Source organism: Calliopsis andreniformis, chromosome 10 (assembly GCF_051401765.1).
Source record: "Calliopsis andreniformis isolate RMS-2024a chromosome 10, iyCalAndr_principal, whole genome shotgun sequence".
Classification (NCBI taxonomy): domain Eukaryota; kingdom Metazoa; phylum Arthropoda; class Insecta; order Hymenoptera; family Andrenidae; genus Calliopsis; species Calliopsis andreniformis.
The window spans coordinates 17,847,411-17,863,575 of record NC_135071.1 but is presented as its reverse complement, the minus strand read 5'-3'; the positions used below and the strand labels follow the sequence as shown (position 1 = coordinate 17,863,575).

General features: G+C 35.6%; 5 protein-coding genes across 8 annotated transcripts; 3 read left to right on the top strand and 2 right to left on the bottom strand.

Annotated features, from left to right (window-relative positions):
* Nucleotides 1-187: 187 nt before the first annotated feature.
* On the bottom strand, nucleotides 188-6,076 carry LOC143184674 (uncharacterized). 2 transcript variants are annotated; one of them, XM_076387075.1, is made up of 10 exons: nucleotides 5,966-6,076; nucleotides 4,459-4,736; nucleotides 4,260-4,360; nucleotides 3,998-4,197; nucleotides 3,660-3,927; nucleotides 3,109-3,471; nucleotides 2,874-3,047; nucleotides 2,595-2,808; nucleotides 2,287-2,420; nucleotides 188-2,211 (listed from the first exon to the last, which is right to left on the bottom strand). In XM_076387075.1, exons 2-10 carry the CDS (start codon nucleotides 4,730-4,732, stop codon nucleotides 1,909-1,911), a joined length of 2,031 nt encoding a protein of 676 aa, XP_076243190.1. In that variant the 5' UTR covers nucleotides 4,733-4,736; nucleotides 5,966-6,076; the 3' UTR covers nucleotides 188-1,908. The 2 variants fall into 2 exon arrangements, with proteins under 2 accessions (XP_076243190.1, XP_076243192.1); XM_076387077.1 differs by having other exon boundaries at nucleotides 2,889-3,047.
* Nucleotides 6,077-8,027: 1,951 nt separating this feature from the next.
* Nucleotides 8,028-10,396, top strand: LOC143185311 (phospholipid scramblase family member 5). 2 transcript variants are annotated; one of them, XM_076388243.1, is made up of 7 exons: nucleotides 8,028-8,280; nucleotides 8,487-8,579; nucleotides 8,769-8,918; nucleotides 9,060-9,283; nucleotides 9,415-9,576; nucleotides 9,805-9,951; nucleotides 10,264-10,396. In XM_076388243.1, exons 1-7 carry the CDS (start codon nucleotides 8,247-8,249, stop codon nucleotides 10,285-10,287), a joined length of 834 nt encoding a protein of 277 aa, XP_076244358.1. In that variant the 5' UTR covers nucleotides 8,028-8,246; the 3' UTR covers nucleotides 10,288-10,396. The 2 variants fall into 2 exon arrangements, with proteins under 2 accessions (XP_076244358.1, XP_076244359.1); XM_076388244.1 differs by lacking the exon at nucleotides 10,264-10,396 and having other exon boundaries at nucleotides 9,796-9,942.
* Nucleotides 10,397-10,481: 85 nt separating this feature from the next.
* On the top strand, nucleotides 10,482-12,576 carry LOC143185309 (dehydrogenase/reductase SDR family member 7). Of its 2 annotated transcripts, none has more exons than XM_076388241.1 (8): nucleotides 10,482-10,606; nucleotides 10,987-11,122; nucleotides 11,202-11,354; nucleotides 11,443-11,549; nucleotides 11,630-11,869; nucleotides 11,956-12,075; nucleotides 12,146-12,315; nucleotides 12,385-12,576. In XM_076388241.1, exons 2-8 carry the CDS (start codon nucleotides 10,999-11,001, stop codon nucleotides 12,455-12,457), a joined length of 987 nt encoding a protein of 328 aa, XP_076244356.1. In that variant the 5' UTR covers nucleotides 10,482-10,606; nucleotides 10,987-10,998; the 3' UTR covers nucleotides 12,458-12,576. The 2 variants fall into 2 exon arrangements, with proteins under 2 accessions (XP_076244356.1, XP_076244357.1); XM_076388242.1 differs by lacking the exon at nucleotides 10,482-10,606 and adding an exon at nucleotides 10,666-10,928.
* On the bottom strand, nucleotides 12,570-14,166 carry Mrps2 (mitochondrial ribosomal protein S2). The gene is made up of 4 exons (XM_076388245.1): nucleotides 14,065-14,166; nucleotides 13,537-13,921; nucleotides 13,361-13,456; nucleotides 12,570-13,288 (listed from the first exon to the last, which is right to left on the bottom strand). Exons 2-4 carry the CDS (start codon nucleotides 13,571-13,573, stop codon nucleotides 12,630-12,632), a joined length of 792 nt encoding a protein of 263 aa, XP_076244360.1. The 5' UTR covers nucleotides 13,574-13,921; nucleotides 14,065-14,166; the 3' UTR covers nucleotides 12,570-12,629.
* Nucleotides 13,907-16,031, top strand: LOC143185308 (NF-kappa-B-repressing factor). The gene is made up of 7 exons (XM_076388240.1): nucleotides 13,907-14,353; nucleotides 14,452-14,585; nucleotides 14,692-14,929; nucleotides 14,998-15,124; nucleotides 15,200-15,372; nucleotides 15,436-15,609; nucleotides 15,689-16,031. Exons 1-7 carry the CDS (start codon nucleotides 14,175-14,177, stop codon nucleotides 15,846-15,848), a joined length of 1,185 nt encoding a protein of 394 aa, XP_076244355.1. The 5' UTR covers nucleotides 13,907-14,174; the 3' UTR covers nucleotides 15,849-16,031.
* Nucleotides 16,032-16,165: the final 134 nt, after the last annotated feature.

Below are 16,165 nucleotides of genomic sequence, written 5' to 3'. Positions count from 1 at the left end.
ATATGAAAATGATATAAATGATGAATTCTCGACTAATCTGGAGAGGTTAATATGATTCAACAGGTGGTGAGTTTGTGGGAGTATCAAATGTGTCCAAACATGTATTGTATTTTCTATTTTATTCTATGAAATATTATTAAGTAGATTGTTATGTGTTCTGGAATCTATAAAAAATATGTTGAAGAAATGAACTTATTAGTAGTTTGTTTAATTTTTTGTAATACAGATTTGATTACACGAGTTCGAATGCCATGAAATTGACCAATCACAATCTACACTTACACACACATATTTGTTACACACTCTTGCTAGACAGCAATTTCAAAAACAGGAACGCGTAAAAAACAGTACTTTTTGTCTTCAGTTTTCACATTTATTAATAATACTGTCTGCTATATATAAAAATAATGTCGGACAGTGATAAAGATATAATTCTTGAAATACACAAGCTTAACATAGAGTTAAGAAAAAAGCTAGAAGTAGTTTCAAAATGGAGAGGTAGACAAATGAAGATTCATTCTATTTCATAGTAGGAATCGAAACTGAAATATTTAGTTATTTATTTTCAGTCGAGTGTGCCGAACTGCAACTAGAATTCTTGAAACTATACACACCTGAATGTCTCGAAATTTTAGAGTCATTGAATCAAACTTTGGAAATGAACACCGAGTTAAATAATAAATCATCAATGTAGGAACTGCTGGGTTAGATTTCGAAACTCTATCAACAACATGTAGAACATTAATATTCTTATATTTAATTTTTTATAAAAATGAACCGAAATTGTAACCTCATGCAGAATTGTCAATAAATGATTTAACATACACTTATGTTGAAATATATTTATATTATATTCGAATATAGGACTGACATATAGACTGTATCCACAGTTTCTTAACACAAAGACAAATATATTAATATATGTTTTCTTATCCGATGAAATGGAAACTTATGCTACAAGTAGAATCATCGTATTTTTCTTAAACATCTTTCGATATATTTACTGCCATCGGTATACTTTGCATTTGGATACTCATATATATTTCTCTGATACAAAAGAAAAAATATACTTCATCGCGTTAAATGATATAGCACCCTTTGGAAGTCTCCTTTAGATATTGGATATAAGTAGGCGGAATGACGTGACGCGAAACTTAATTTTTTATTCCGAGTACCATGTGAACGAAGACGTTGCTGGAAGTTATATGTCGACAATTTCTAATTTTGTATGTTTGCGAGGCCGCTCATCCGAACTTGGGTCACGTACAATTATTCGCCGTATTCTAAAAGAGTTCTTTTGTTATAGACTGTACTATCAATTTTGAAATACTGTATATTTTATTGATGAATAGGAAAATTATTGCAATTGCCTTAAATAATATATTATATGGAAAGAGAATGTGAAACTCGATCTTCCTCGAAAGTAATGACCAAATTTCAGTCAACAATTATTGTCCATCATTTGTCGTTGCGTTCATATGCCCAAGAAATGACAAAAGGAAAGGAAGCAAATGTAAAAAAACACTGCTCGACTCGTTCAGACGAGCAAAGAACCTCGCAAATGGAACAATTTTTTGGTTCTCATTCAACATTTAAATTCAACATCATTCTGTACGCGAGAACAGCTGCTTCATCAGTTATCTTCATCAGCTTACCACGTGTTCTCGAATCGACTTCAGGCATTGAGCCAATTTTACAATATTATCGCAAATAAAGGACTTTTTCCATTTCGAACAAGAAGATTCCCCAACTCTATACAACCCGTAAAACTAAAAGTCGACTGGAGTTCGACTAGAAAAATCAAAGATCGATTCGAGGCCACGTATTGATCGGAGAGCTCATGTTTTTCGATGGAGAATTTCTAATGTGACATAGATTGGTCGCCTCTGTCCTTCATCTTCTCAGATTTTATCGGTCCGACTGTTGGGAATCGATTAAATCATAGCTGTCGCTGAATCGGCGTCCACCATAAGGGTAACGAAAATAATGATGCCAGTATCGATAATGATAGCGTCTTAAGCAGGATTCATTGCCATTTAGACGGCATTGTACAGAGACTGCTGCTGGGGGTTGCAACTGAGACAACATCAGGGCTGTACTGGCGCAGGCCTCTCTACCCTTCTGCCCTTCACGAGCCTCCTGAGCGTCGCAGATTTTACCAGCTTCCATAGCATAGTTGCCCAGGCACTCCTCTTCTAGACCATCTTGAACCTAGAATTTCCTCCAAGTTAAAAGACTTCTTTGCTCCTAGTAGATCTTAAAATCAATCAAAGAAGATATACTTACGCAGGCTTTGCAAATTTGGAGCATGATACACGGACGGTAGAGCATCTGCGATTCATCTCCAGCCAAATTGTCCGCCGTTTTGCATCGCTTCTCAATTGCTTCCAATTCTGGACAAATTCGACTCTCGTCGATGCCTTTGTGGTAAAACAGACAGATGTTAGAGTCAAAGTGTGCTTATTGTATAAAGAATACTATCCCTAGCAAAAAGTTTTCGACAAAACGATTTAAAAGGCTACAATATTTTTAAATAACTTCGTATTGTTGCGTTTGGTCGAAAACTTTGTCCCAGTAATCGTTCGCGTTTCTACCTTCAGAGTCGATTATGTTATTGCTATTGCGTTTGTCATTAGATTTCCCGAGGTTGCTATTCTCTCGAAAGTTCGATGTCTGATTTCCCTGAACATGGGCGGCCTTTTGAGCCTCTATTCGAGCTGCGACGTTGTTCTTCAGATTACTCAACGCTTTTCTCATCTTCTCGAAGGCGTACGCGGCGGCCAGACGTGTCATAACTCTGTCCTTCACCTATTAAATAATTTACAGCAATGAATATCGTGTATTATCCTTTACTTTTAGTACTGAATTCAGACCTTCTGCAAGTCTACCTTCTCGTCATCAGAGTCTGCATATTTTAAAGCTTCCTCGACAATCTGATCCTCGATGTTCTTCAACGCTAAGTCCATTTGTTTCAGCTGATAATCCTTCCTCTCGCTATTTTCCTTCTCGTATTCTCTATCACTCTGCTTCAGATTTTCCCCCATGTTCTACCAAAAAAGTCATCGTCAACATTGAATCTTGACAGACAGAGGAATCCTTTTTATTTACCTCGTAGTATCGCTGCAGCATCCACTCATCGTCCTGGTTCTGTGTCCCCTGTCCTGCTGTGAACGTCGCTTTTTTCTTCCTGCGATCGATGCCGAAATATTGGGACCAGTCGACGCTTTTCTTCCTCACCTCAATGGACTTTGATTTTCCAAGTTTAGTGACGTTTTCCTTCTGTCCTTTCGGTGATGGAGTAACCTTAGGAGCTTCCGAGGAGCTGTCTTGCTTCCTCTGCTCGTGATCATGACTATGATCATGATTATGATCGTGCTCGTGGACATGGTCGTGACTGTGGTCGTGTGAATGGGTGTGATTCAGATTATCGGAAGATTGAGTACCAAACAATGCTCCCAGATCTTGAGCAACCTTCACAGACAAATTTAAGATAATATAGTCACAAATTTCATGAAAATAATGATTTTTCTTAGTCCTATTATATCTGGACGAATTATCAAGACGATAGAAAAATTTAAGAAGATTTCACAATTGAAGAAACTGTGTCAGATAGAAAGCTAATACAGTGTTAAGCTCTTAAAAGGCTTCGCTAAGATTACCTTGGGATCTGTGACCTCTTTCTTAGTTGATAGTGGTTTTGGACTCCTCTTAGCGACAGGGTATCGTTTAGCCATGCTCCGATAGGTTCGCATATCGCGTCCAATTGGATACCTCCCATTGACGTTTCTTCGTTCAGCCAGCGAGAGGTACAACGAGTTTGGATCCTGGTCTCGGTCGCTATCTTCATTCTCATCGGTTTCTCTATCTTGGTCTCTAGCCAGAGTTTCTTTATTCAGCAATTCACCCCAGGACATTGGACTCACATTTCTGCCAAGCAAGAGTTTCATCAGTATCGTACAAACATATGCTTACTGATCGAAAGGTTCAATTTACTGACTCATAAAGCATTTGACGAGCATCCATGTAAGTTTCATCGTCTGTGTCTCCGAGATTGTAAGGAGTTCCTTCTTGCACGAGTTGCAGGAGCTTAGCAAACGGTATGTTGTTGATATGTTGCCAGTTGTATAGTCTCTCGGCGCCTCTTTTGCGATTAGAGCCTCGTTCGCGTTCTCGGAAGAGAGAGGTGACTGGTTCCTCCTAGAAGTTATTAGACAATAAATACTTTGATTAATTCTAAAGCATGTTAATTGATACTTTACCTCTTGCGGGATGCTTTCCAAGTAATTTATCAATGCTCTCTCTAGCAACTTGTTATTGAGATCCTGGAATCCGTTTCCTACTGTCTCTAGCTGCCCAGATTCTGAAAAAGAATATCCCTTTGGTTAGTAAAAGAATACTCGAGTTGGCTTACAAAGCATTGCTAATTTAGATCCAATCCTATTTTCTCTGAACGTTTACCATTTGGCAAAAATTCTATTTCCTCATCCTCCTCGTCGATCTCCCTATCACCCTGACGCTCTCTGTCAAATTTTCTGTCTGGATCACCGTGGTACTTGAAAGATCGAAGATCATTGTAATACTCTTGAGAATTGGTGTCCAAGGATCGCTGTTTTCTAGTGATCGTATCCAAAGCGCCTTTCAGGGATTCTTCCATGGTTTGACGGGGCATAGGAGCCAGCGCAGTGGCTGTTCCCGCGATTAGGAATATCAGAAACCATTCTTGCCGCGGCATTTTCCTTTTAAAACCGACAAACATATTACCTTGCATTAGGATAATAAAATGATTCATGTTATTTAAATACAAATGGAAGATGAAAACATTCTTCCTAGGGATGTTGTCTAATGTGTCACGAAGGAAAAATATGTTAGTAGGTCCTGTTTAATCTCCTTTAAGTCGGCGATCGATTTCGACAAAAGGGCAGCGAAGTCCCCCGTTCACCCCGAAGACGTAGGAATGAAATCGGACGTTGCTGATACAACAGGAGTTATTCTACAGTCTAAATCGATCTGGATCGCTTCTGAACGTCTTCGAGCAACGAGAAACCTGCGGTCAATCAACACTCCTCGATCACTCACCTCAGTATCGAGTCAATATCGATAATTATCTATATTGTAAATGGAGGGTCAAAAAATCGATCATCAATGTCTCTCGGCTCTTCCTACAGCCAAAGCTGGCAGGTCGATAAACGTAACGCATCACATACACGTAGAACATATGTACCTACTTAGATTTTACAGAAAATCTAAACTCTGTCTCTATCTTCTGTTCTAAAGCATCTTCTCAACATTGACTAACTCTAATCTTTACAGTGTAATATGTTTCAATATGTCCAGTGCTAGATAGATTCTATATTTTCATACACTACATATAGTTCTACATAAAACAGAGACTTGGACCGAAGAATGATAAACTTGTGAGCTCACAGTTTTCGAGTTCTCACGTACTCAGAAACGATCACACATTCTTCGCTCCAAGTTCGCTTCGCTTATTTTCTACGCAGCATCCTACTGGCTGTATCTTCCACAGAGACTTCTAGCCGATGTATTACAGAAGTGAGGCACTCCAGCAACCTCTGTCATCGCGAATACCATATCATTCGCCGATTAGAAGAACCGTTTTAGCTTTCACGCGCAGTACCGTCGTAGGATCGTTCACCTTTAACGTGAACTTGCCACGGTCACCAGCCACCCGCATATTCGACCACCGTGGGGCTAACAGATGGCGAAGTGAAACGCGCCTTTACGAAGCTAAAATCGCCGAACAACGATTGCACACGAATCCTCGACGCAATTACTTTCTTCAGAAGTAATTCTTGTACTTTCGAGCAGCGCAAAAAGGCCATTCTTCGTTCTAATTAAAGATAACGTTATCGAGGGTGGAACACATAGGGACTTCGCGATAAAAGGAACCAGCGTGACAAGGAGAACGAAGACGTGGAAATTCGCTCGAGGGGGGTTGACTTACTTGGATTTTAATTACACATTCGCGTGACAGGGGTCGGACGTTTTCGCTTCCACGGTTTTTCTCTGGTTCACAGACGACCACGATCACCTCCCGAGTACATGGAATTCCGTGATGTCTTCCATGACTACCGATGACGCGGGCTTTTATATAGGGGCCAGAGGGATCGATAGAAACGCGCATGGAAGCGATGGCTGATCGAGCAGCAGCAACAAGTAAAGGCATGCGGGGTGTGCCTAAGAAAACACACCGACCGGAAAATTATAGATGTGCCGCTTGAATTTTCACGGCGAATCAGCCAGTCCTCTTTATTAAACATCCGCTAATGAGTCTGATCTCTGCTAAAAAATTAAAAAATAAATAATACCTAAAATAGGATAACGAAAAATCTGGCCACATGACGAAATTCAGAAAACACTCACCTGTGTTTCTTATAGCTAAAGAACAAGAACTAGAGAAGTTCAAGCAACAGAACCGCGTTCAGGAACCTTGAGATTGAAGGATAATTTGCATCCCTCGATGCCTAAATGGAGTAGATTTAATTCTATTTTCTACTCCTATTCTAAAATCATAATAACTTGACTGTTCTCGTGGAAAGTAGAACAATTTTGCCATTTAGAGAATTTACAATTTTGAACTTACATTAAGGATAAGCGCAGAGCCTTTCACTTTCGAAAGACAAGCTAAATGAGCTTGGACCCTTTGGAAACTAAGCGGTCCGTTCCAGTTAGGAAATGAGATCATCACGGAGAGTAGAATACAGTAGATTATCATGGAGAATAGAATCTCGAGGGTGAGCGACGTAGTAGGGTCGCTAAGTTAGTTTCTCGAAGAAAATTCTCGTAAGATCCGCATTTCGTTTCTATGGTTTCATCAGCTTTCACGGTTATCGAACGACACGTAGCCTCCATTTAAAGGAATGCGACCACCCTTACGGTACACGTGACCGATGAGGAGAAGGATGGGGTGGTTCTTCAGCATTTTCGTTTGGATTCGCCTGAAAAATAAATTCGACGATTATCGCGACAGTCTGAGAGCTCTTTTCGCATCCGACATGCGATGTAATTAAACGAAAACAGGGGAAGACGCTTACTGGGACAATGTACCTTGGTAGGAGGATGAATTAATAGGGATTACGAGAAGCAGCAACAGCAAAGAAATAACGGAGGGAGGGATTACAGTAATACTGTACAGATAATACGGTAATGAATTAATTAAAGAGCTCATACAAAAACAATCCTGGTAAAAGTTTACGCTTTTTAAAATAAAAACACATTCTAGTGATCAAAAAGGAGATTAAAAACAATGATACCTATGCTATTACAAATGCAATACGTCTACTATGATGAGTAGTAAAAGTTATGATGAACAATCTTTACGTTTTTTACTATTTTACAATTGAATAAGAACTAAAGATGCTACAGTATTTTATATGCTTTGTTATGAGCTCTTTAATTCACTGTCTATGTGAAGCAGATATTATAAATACTGCACAGATTGTGCTCTTATATTGTACTATACAACTGCCATCAATCCTGCACCTTTATGATCAGGATATATTCAGATGTACATTAGTTATTGATCGAGGTAATCCTATGTACACCAAAAGTTCATTCGAAAGAACCACGAGTTTCGCCGAGTTGCCTTTTGTCCTCGTCGAAGACAATAAATTCTGATCGCGTCTATTGTCTAATCCGACTTTCGACGTTCTCTGAGTACAAGTATACTCAGCAGCGTTTCCTCGGTTAGGCAAACTATCTCGTGTTACCTTTATAGGCATCAAAGTTAGCGAATCTCGTGAATATCGGTGTTTTGTTTCGAAAAGAATAGAACAAAACGATATCGCTTATCCGATACTGCGATAAAGAACTGGTTATCGGGATGATAACAAATGAGGATCGTATCAGAGTTCGTGAATTCCAGCTCGCTACGAAAGCAGTCTCTAGGAAACCCTTTGAGAAGCACGATAATGAGAAAACGCGGTTCATGGGAAGACCTGGATTTCCTGGAAAACGGATTTCATCTTCGAGGCGACTTGTTGAGTTCCCAAACAGGGGGGAAGAGGCAGCGTTGTGCGCGCAACGTGAACCGTTTCGTCATAATAATATTCACGCTTGGCGGTTGATCGATCCGTGTATTCCCTTGTTGGCTGACGTTCATTCAAATTAATTCATTCGACAAGGTTGCTGGCAAAAAGCACGAAGCGAGATACATTATCAAAAGGAGTCTCTGCTGCAAATGGTTCACCTGCTCCTGAGGATAATCCGTCACGGTGCACGGGGAAATGGAAGTCACTGGCCTTAATCACGCTGTGTTCGGTAATTGCGAAACAATTGTTTAATACTTCTTCGAGAATCCACTAAAAACTTTTAGATGATTTCTTTATGGTGGATCCTACGCTATCCTGAAAAAGGCTCCACATTCTTAGTAACATTCTAAATAATATCTAACTAGTAGTAATTAACTAAACCTGAGAGCATTAATCACAGCTAAGGGTTAACAAAAGTCCTGTTTAATTGCGCAGATGTTAACATCGACTCTGCCGAAGCAATAGAAATGCAATCCAACACACCCCCTGTTTTCTCCAATCAGAATGTTATTACAGCCCAGCCACCAGGTAAATCACGATAATAGCCATGTAATCTACGACGTGAGTATTTCTTGAGACATTGTAACTGGAGGCAAAAGGAAAGATTACCTCGAGTAGATTCAAACTCCCTTGTGTATGATCCTACGAAAAGATTTCTTTGAACAAAATTGATCGTCTAAGAATGATACTCGCAAAATGAAGGAAACTTTTCGATAGGAGGAACCCAACAAACCAGAAGGCCGATTCCAGTAAGCACACAGGACTGGATATCGACTCCTAGATCTCAGCTGACCGCACTTTCCGGAAGTCATTTCCTGGGGAACGTGGAGCAGCTAGAAATACAGCAGATCGTCGATCTAAGCACGCGTTCGTAATTCTTTTTCAGTTATCTATAGACCTCTCGTGTACAATCTAATTCTCTAGTACGAAAGTTCAGCTCTCGTTAGAGTATCTAAAAAAAAAAAAATAAGGAATACTCATTCTATATAAGTTTCTTAATTTTCGTAGTGCTCGGTAGATCGGGGAAAAGCTCTCAATATAGAGTGAAAGTACCGAAAGCAGAGACACTGTTTCTGGCTGTAGAAGAAAAGCCAGAGAATCGATCAAACGGGTTCAACTTCTTCAGCTTAATCCGTAGTGATTACACGTTAAATATCTTTGATCAATGCGGCGAGCCTGCATTCGTCATGAAGATTAATTTTAAATGGCCTCGCAGTTTGGTCAATTTACGCGTAAGTTAAAACTCCAAATATTTTTGTTGGAGAGGATTAATATGGATTTCTACAGAAAAAAAAGAAAAAAACAGAATTCACATAATATACATTAATATTATACATTAAATTTAGAAATTTTCGTTCCACAGAAAGTCACGGTCGGGAGCTCGAACTTTATAGGAACGGTGGAAGAGAATTTCAGTATAATTGGGCCAAATTTCACAGTTTATAATGAAGCGAGAGAACCACTTTGCAACATATTTGGTCCGAACGTTTGTGGCTGTTGCATGTACAGAGAAGCAGAATTTCAAGTAATTTCTACGTGCATATACATACAACCATGTTTTAGAAACTGATTGCCTATTTACATTTCTGTGAAATAATTCAATTCATGGAATTCTCGCCAAAATCAATGTTCGTAAATTACAGAAGTGGCTTATTCGACAATGTATCGTTGTTCCTTACTTATTTCTCGTGTGATTATTCAGGACTCTTCAAAAATGCTAACTGTATGAATTGTTAATTTAAAGTCGTTGTAGGTGATTTCTATCGACGGTACTCATCAAATTGCATCACTGATGCACCTGTGGGACAGCACTATTCATGATTATACTTTCTTGATCACGTTTCCGGCGGACACGGATGTAAAACTAAAGAGTTTGCTCCTTGCAGCAGTATTTTTACTGGTAAATTATGGCATTCTGTTTTGTTTAACTGGTTAAACTAATTCCTTTGCGCATCGATTACTGCGCAGAAACATCGACTTCCGCCCGTCAACTTTTAATTCAACTTTATTTTACATATGCGTGCTAAATATTGAATTTAAGAATATTAATATACTAGGGAAATAATCATTAGAATTATTCTGAGATGAATAATTATTACTCTACTCTATGTATGACCAGTATACGTATAATTAATCAGATTAATGATATATCTGTACATGTAGTATTGCGTGCTACTTTTAAATTGACTAACTGGAAATTGGGATTTTTCAGGAACGTATGTATTTTAACCAATGAGAACATCACTTTGGTCAACTTCAATTAGCGGTGACTGTCTACAAATATTAATGGTTTTGTTTTTTATACAATGTAACATTGTATCGACTGATTAAGTGCCTACTTGAGAATTTTATATTATACACATAACCTCTAGGGACACTGCGATGTTTAGAATTAATATTGTACTATGTTGTGCTCTTATCATCTGACACGTACTGCGAAATCGTTGTCTTATCGTCTTGTCTTTTTTATGATTGTATTATATAAGTTGAATAAATATCAGTAACGTCAACTAACGCTACTTAATACCTGTCGTATACCGAAATCATATACCTAGGTATTGTATAAGTACATACATCGTGCAGTCATACATAAAGTATTCACCTATGAGTGATAAGTGAATAAGTGTTGAGTGTATAGCCGAGAGTCAGGTTATTTTAATCCATTATTCATCGTACGACCAAAGGCGAAGTACTTTCGTGATCATTAAAAGATAAACGCGTATTTCTTTATCTGTAGACTCAAAATTTGTTGTGTCAGCGTTTACTTTTTCTCACTGCATAAATTCTTTTTTGAGATATAATTTAAACACTCTGCATATTTAAAACAATTTTTTCTATCAAATTTCTTCGTGTTTGCGAAATTTTTGATACATAAGTGTAGGTACACGTACACAAACGTCCAAATGAATTTTTTAAATAAAATTTATTTATATAGTTTTAGGAAATAATGGATCTTTTGGCTATCATTGGCTTAATAGTCATTATTTATTATCTCATTTATTTTATAATCCCTTGGTTCCTGGATAGTGATATAAAACTTGCTTACCATGAAAAATTTGGGAAACCTATAAGTGAGTCTTGCAATCTTTTAATATATCTTATTTGAAAATTTCTTCTTTGTGTGTTAATTTCCATATGATTGGTTTTTAGGTTCTTTAAGAGGACAAGTAGTATGGATAACAGGGGCATCAAGTGGAATTGGAGAATATCTTGCATATGTTTTAGGGGATGCTGGTTGTAAACTAATTTTAACAGCCAGAAGAAAAGAAGAATTAGAAAGAGTAAAAGCTACTTGTCTTGAAAGTGAATATCTTTCCTTGTAAATACATACATGCAGTCATCATTTTTATGCCTCTCATGATTTGATGTTGTAATATCTGTTTATTTTTAGGAAACCCAAATTTGAAAAATTCAGATGTTGAAGTACTTCCTATGGACATTTGTGACATAGACAAACATGAAACAGCATTTAAACACATTATTAGCCATTTTGGCAAAGTATGTACATGTTGAACACTTTTGTTGTAACAAATTATTATCAGATCTTGTATTAATTCTGAATTGCAATTTCATTTTAGCTGGATATACTTGTGAATAATGCAGGACGTAGTCAACGAGCAAAATGGGAAAACATTGAGCTGTCTGTTGATAAAGAAATGTTTGACTTAAATGTATTTTCACAAGTAGCTTTGAGCAGATTAGTAGCAAAATACTTTTTTGAAGTAGGCGCTGGTCATATTGTGGTCACTTCAAGCGTTGCTGGTCTAGGAGGAATACCATATTCTGCAACATATTGTGGAACTAAACATGCATTACATGTTGGTCCTATTCATACTAAAACTTGTTAATGACACAATTATATTGATAGACATAATATGTCCAAACTATTTTTTATTATTTATAGGGATATTTTAATTCCTTTGTCACTGAAAATGCACAAAAAAACATAGCAGTTACACTTGTTTGTCCAGGGCCAGTACATAGCAATATTTTATCTGAAGCATGTACAGAAAAATCTGGTCAAGTAAGTTAAACTATATATTATGTGTATAGTAAAAATAATTTCGGCTATTAAATATTTTTTTCCTTTATAGAAATATGATTTAAAAATGGTAGAAAATCCAAAACACAAACTCAGAACTGAACGTTGTGCAGTATTGATGGGTATTGCAATAGCAAACAAACTTCAAGAAGTATGGATATCCAAATCAATCATAATACAACTGATATATTTAATAGTATACTATCCAAATTTAGGACGATGGTATATCATTTCACAGTTGTTGAATTTTAGAACTTTTGTGCATTGTTATAATATAAACTTGTATTACAGGGTAACGAAACAATTGGGAAAGGCTTCTTTACAACATTTACGAGATGAACAACCAATCACTGAGAAAGAGTAATAAGCATTTTACGTTTGTTTTATGCTTTTTTATATTACATAGTAGGATGAAGTATTTGATTTTTAAATGGATATTCATTTTGTAAAACATATTGAATCAATTAAATAATTTTCTAAGAACATCTGTTTTGTAATTTAAAAATTCCATATATATTACAATCTTTTCTATACAATTACATTGTTTGTACTGACAACAAAATATTTTTACCAGATTTACCTCTCATTATTGCCTCTTTAAATAGTTCACAATAAAGTTCTACAGCACAAGGTGTATCATCATTCCCAGGTACAGGATATGTTATAAGGTTTGGGTTACAATTTGTATCAACAATACCAATTGTTGGGATAGTCATTTTAGCTGCATGGCTCACTGCTATATGCTGCTCAACAGCAGACTGCATAGTATTAAGGAATATACATAAATCTGGTAATCTTGTAACAGTTCCAAACTCACGATCAGAATTTGTAAATATTCCAAGTTTCCAATGTCTAGTATGAGCATACTCATTGCATTTTTTGGCAGTTTGTTCTACTATGAAAGAGATCTGTGGATTTTTTGCTATAAACAAAATTAATCCATCTCTGAATGCTATGTGAGCAGCAAAATTTAATGCTTGGCGTAAAAGTTCAGCAGTTTGATCTAAATCAATTATCAAATGACCTAATCTAGATCCAAATATAAAAGGACTCATACGAGGATCCAATGAACCTTCCTTATGACCTAAATGTACTCTTGCATTAAATAAATCTTCAACTGTGAATAACTCGTGGACCTTGAAGAAATCTGGATGATGCAATGGGTTTATCAAAGTGTTTTCAGCGCTCAAAGCAACTAAAGCATTAAAAATTCATATTTAACATAGTTCATAACAGAGTTAGGGAAAAAATATATATTCTTAATTACCATTTGTATTCTTTTTTTCTGGTTTAACTGCTGTGGATAATTTGTGCTGTGGAAGGCACTTATATATTGGTCGTAAAATATTCCAGTTCCTCCACACTAAAACGAAACAGAAACAGTAAGTTTCATATCTGAAAATGTTTAAGCAATAAAAGCAAATAAACGATTTAAATATTTACATTTACTGGAGAGTGTTTGTGTAGCAATACTAGTCATTTTAATAAATCCTTCAATTTAAAGGATACTTATTCCTTTATTTTCCTTTTTTCTTTTAGTATCAAACAAAAATATTTGTATTTGAACTTCTTACGTCCAATGTTATAGGTTAAAGAAGTATCCCTATCAAAATTATTATTTTTTTCGTGCACAATGAAATGAAGCTATTATATACTGAATATCATACGTTTCATCAATTTCTTGTAGTGTTATTAAATTATTAGTTAGTGATAATTGCAGCACAGTGAAAACGCCGTCCTCATATACATTTTGTAAGCTTCCTTTCGTTAACTTAACAACACATTGGACATTCTAAGGAAACGTTCAGATGGCAGCAATCTGCTCTGACTGTATATGGTTGAATAAAGGGCAAATTAATATTTTTAAATAACATACTTTATTCAGACTATATAGAGATATAATTGTTTTTGCGAAACAAAGAATAATTCAAAGTTTCACAAGTAAAGTGAAAGAGATTTAGCTTGACGTACCTTTTAATTTTCACGAAAGGTTATACTTGTATTGTTAACGAATGATACATAATTGACATTCGTACGTGCGGGTAAATTGTTTATTTCTTGCTAACAAAACGCGCAATACTATGATGAAAATGAGCTCAGAAGACGATTGGGATGTAGAACGATATAAAACGGAACATGAGTGTGATGAACATTGGGAACTTAGGCGTAAATTTCTGTTAACTCATAAAGACAAATTTCCAGAAGATGAACTTGTTTGTTTAGCCCAAGTTTTTACTAATATTGAACTTCTTGGCTGCAGGTAATATGTATACATATAAATTTTAATTTCATTATTTAATACTTTATCATGATACTTGTCACAGATTATATTGACTTATATGTTAACATGTTATTTAGATATCCTAAAGAAACAATGCAGTTAATAGCTGAATTAGCAAAAGATATTGTTGGAGATTATAGAGAAAAACAAAAGAGTAAATTGCAAAGAACATTTGTGAAAGCTTCTGATGCTGCTAGTTCAAAGGTTAAAGGTATATCTAAGTACTGTGAGTTCTAATATTTATTGAATAATATGAAAATAGAAACAGTAAAATTTGCACTTTAGATCTTACATTGTAAAACACTTGTATTATTCAGGACTCACTGCCCCCGCATCTACAAATAAAGTTGAAGGAGAGGGAGAAAGTGCAAGATCTTCTAGTAGTTTAAGGATTAATGAAGTAGCTTCTAAACGGAGAAAATTACAAGAAGTTCCATTTGGTGACATTGTATTAGTAGAAAGGCCAGGAGATATACCTCAGAATATACTTGCTTGTGCAATCAATGCTTCAGGAGGAAATTTAGAATGGAAATTTGATAGAATTAATGATTCTTGGTATGTATCATCAATATTTTATCTTTAGATATGTGTTCATATACAAAACTAATTATTTTTTATTCTAGCAAATGCAGTATTTTTATTAATTCAAAACTATTGGCAGAAAGTAGGAATTCTAATCAAAAGGTGGCAAAAAAGGAAGCATCCATTGTTGGATTACAGATATTAAAAAAATATTATTATACAATTAAGGTTTGCAAAAGTACTACATATTATATATATGTACACATTAAATTTGCTTTAAAATATTATTTTAATGTTATTCAGATTAAACATAATGTAAATGGAGATGCCAATGTAACTACAACTTCAATGTTAAAAGATGCAGCAAAAGAAGATTCAATTTCTGACGATAACATTGGAAAAAAATTAATGAAGTTAATGGGCTGGACTGGGGGTGGTCTTGGTAAATTAGAACAGGGAATTGTAGAACCTGTAACGTAAGTGTAATCTTTAATTGTATCCAATGAAACACATTTTAAATACCAACTATATGCTTTTAGTCTTAAGCAGCAAATCAGCAGAGAAGGTTTAGGACTAAAATCGAATTCTTGTACTATGAATGATTTAAAATTGAAGTCTAAAGATGTTATGAGAAAGTACCTTGCAGGTGACATGAAAAATGATTTGATATTTTCTGCTGACTTTACAAATGAAGAGAGAGCTATAATTCATCAGTAAGTATAGTTATAAAACTTTGGAAAATTGATAACTAAATTAATAATATGGTTTATTAAGCATGTAAATGTATTTTAGGGTTGCAAGACAAATGGGCTTAAAATCACATAGCTATGGCCCTAAGAACCAACGGACATTAGTGATTTCTCGTAAAATAGACATAAGAGATTTGGTCGAGGAATTGAAGAATTTTGGAGGAGCTACTAGCAAATATGAATTAATCGAACCAACTGAATGAAACGACGGTATACATATTTTTTCTGTGTATCATATAAATTAAATATTCCAATACAAATATTTCAAAAATGTAAATCATAACACATTAGTGTTTTATAAATTGAATTGAACTATACATAGTATATAACACTATGTTGTTCAAATATTATCACATTTTAAATAATTTTTTATATTTAGAACCTAGCTTAAATAAAGTATTATTTTACTAAACAAATACAATCAAAAATAGTTTCATTGTTTTACTAATCACATACCTTTTTAAATCGTAGTTAGTCTTTTGTATCGTATTTTATAAGCAGTTTTATAAATGGAAAAGGA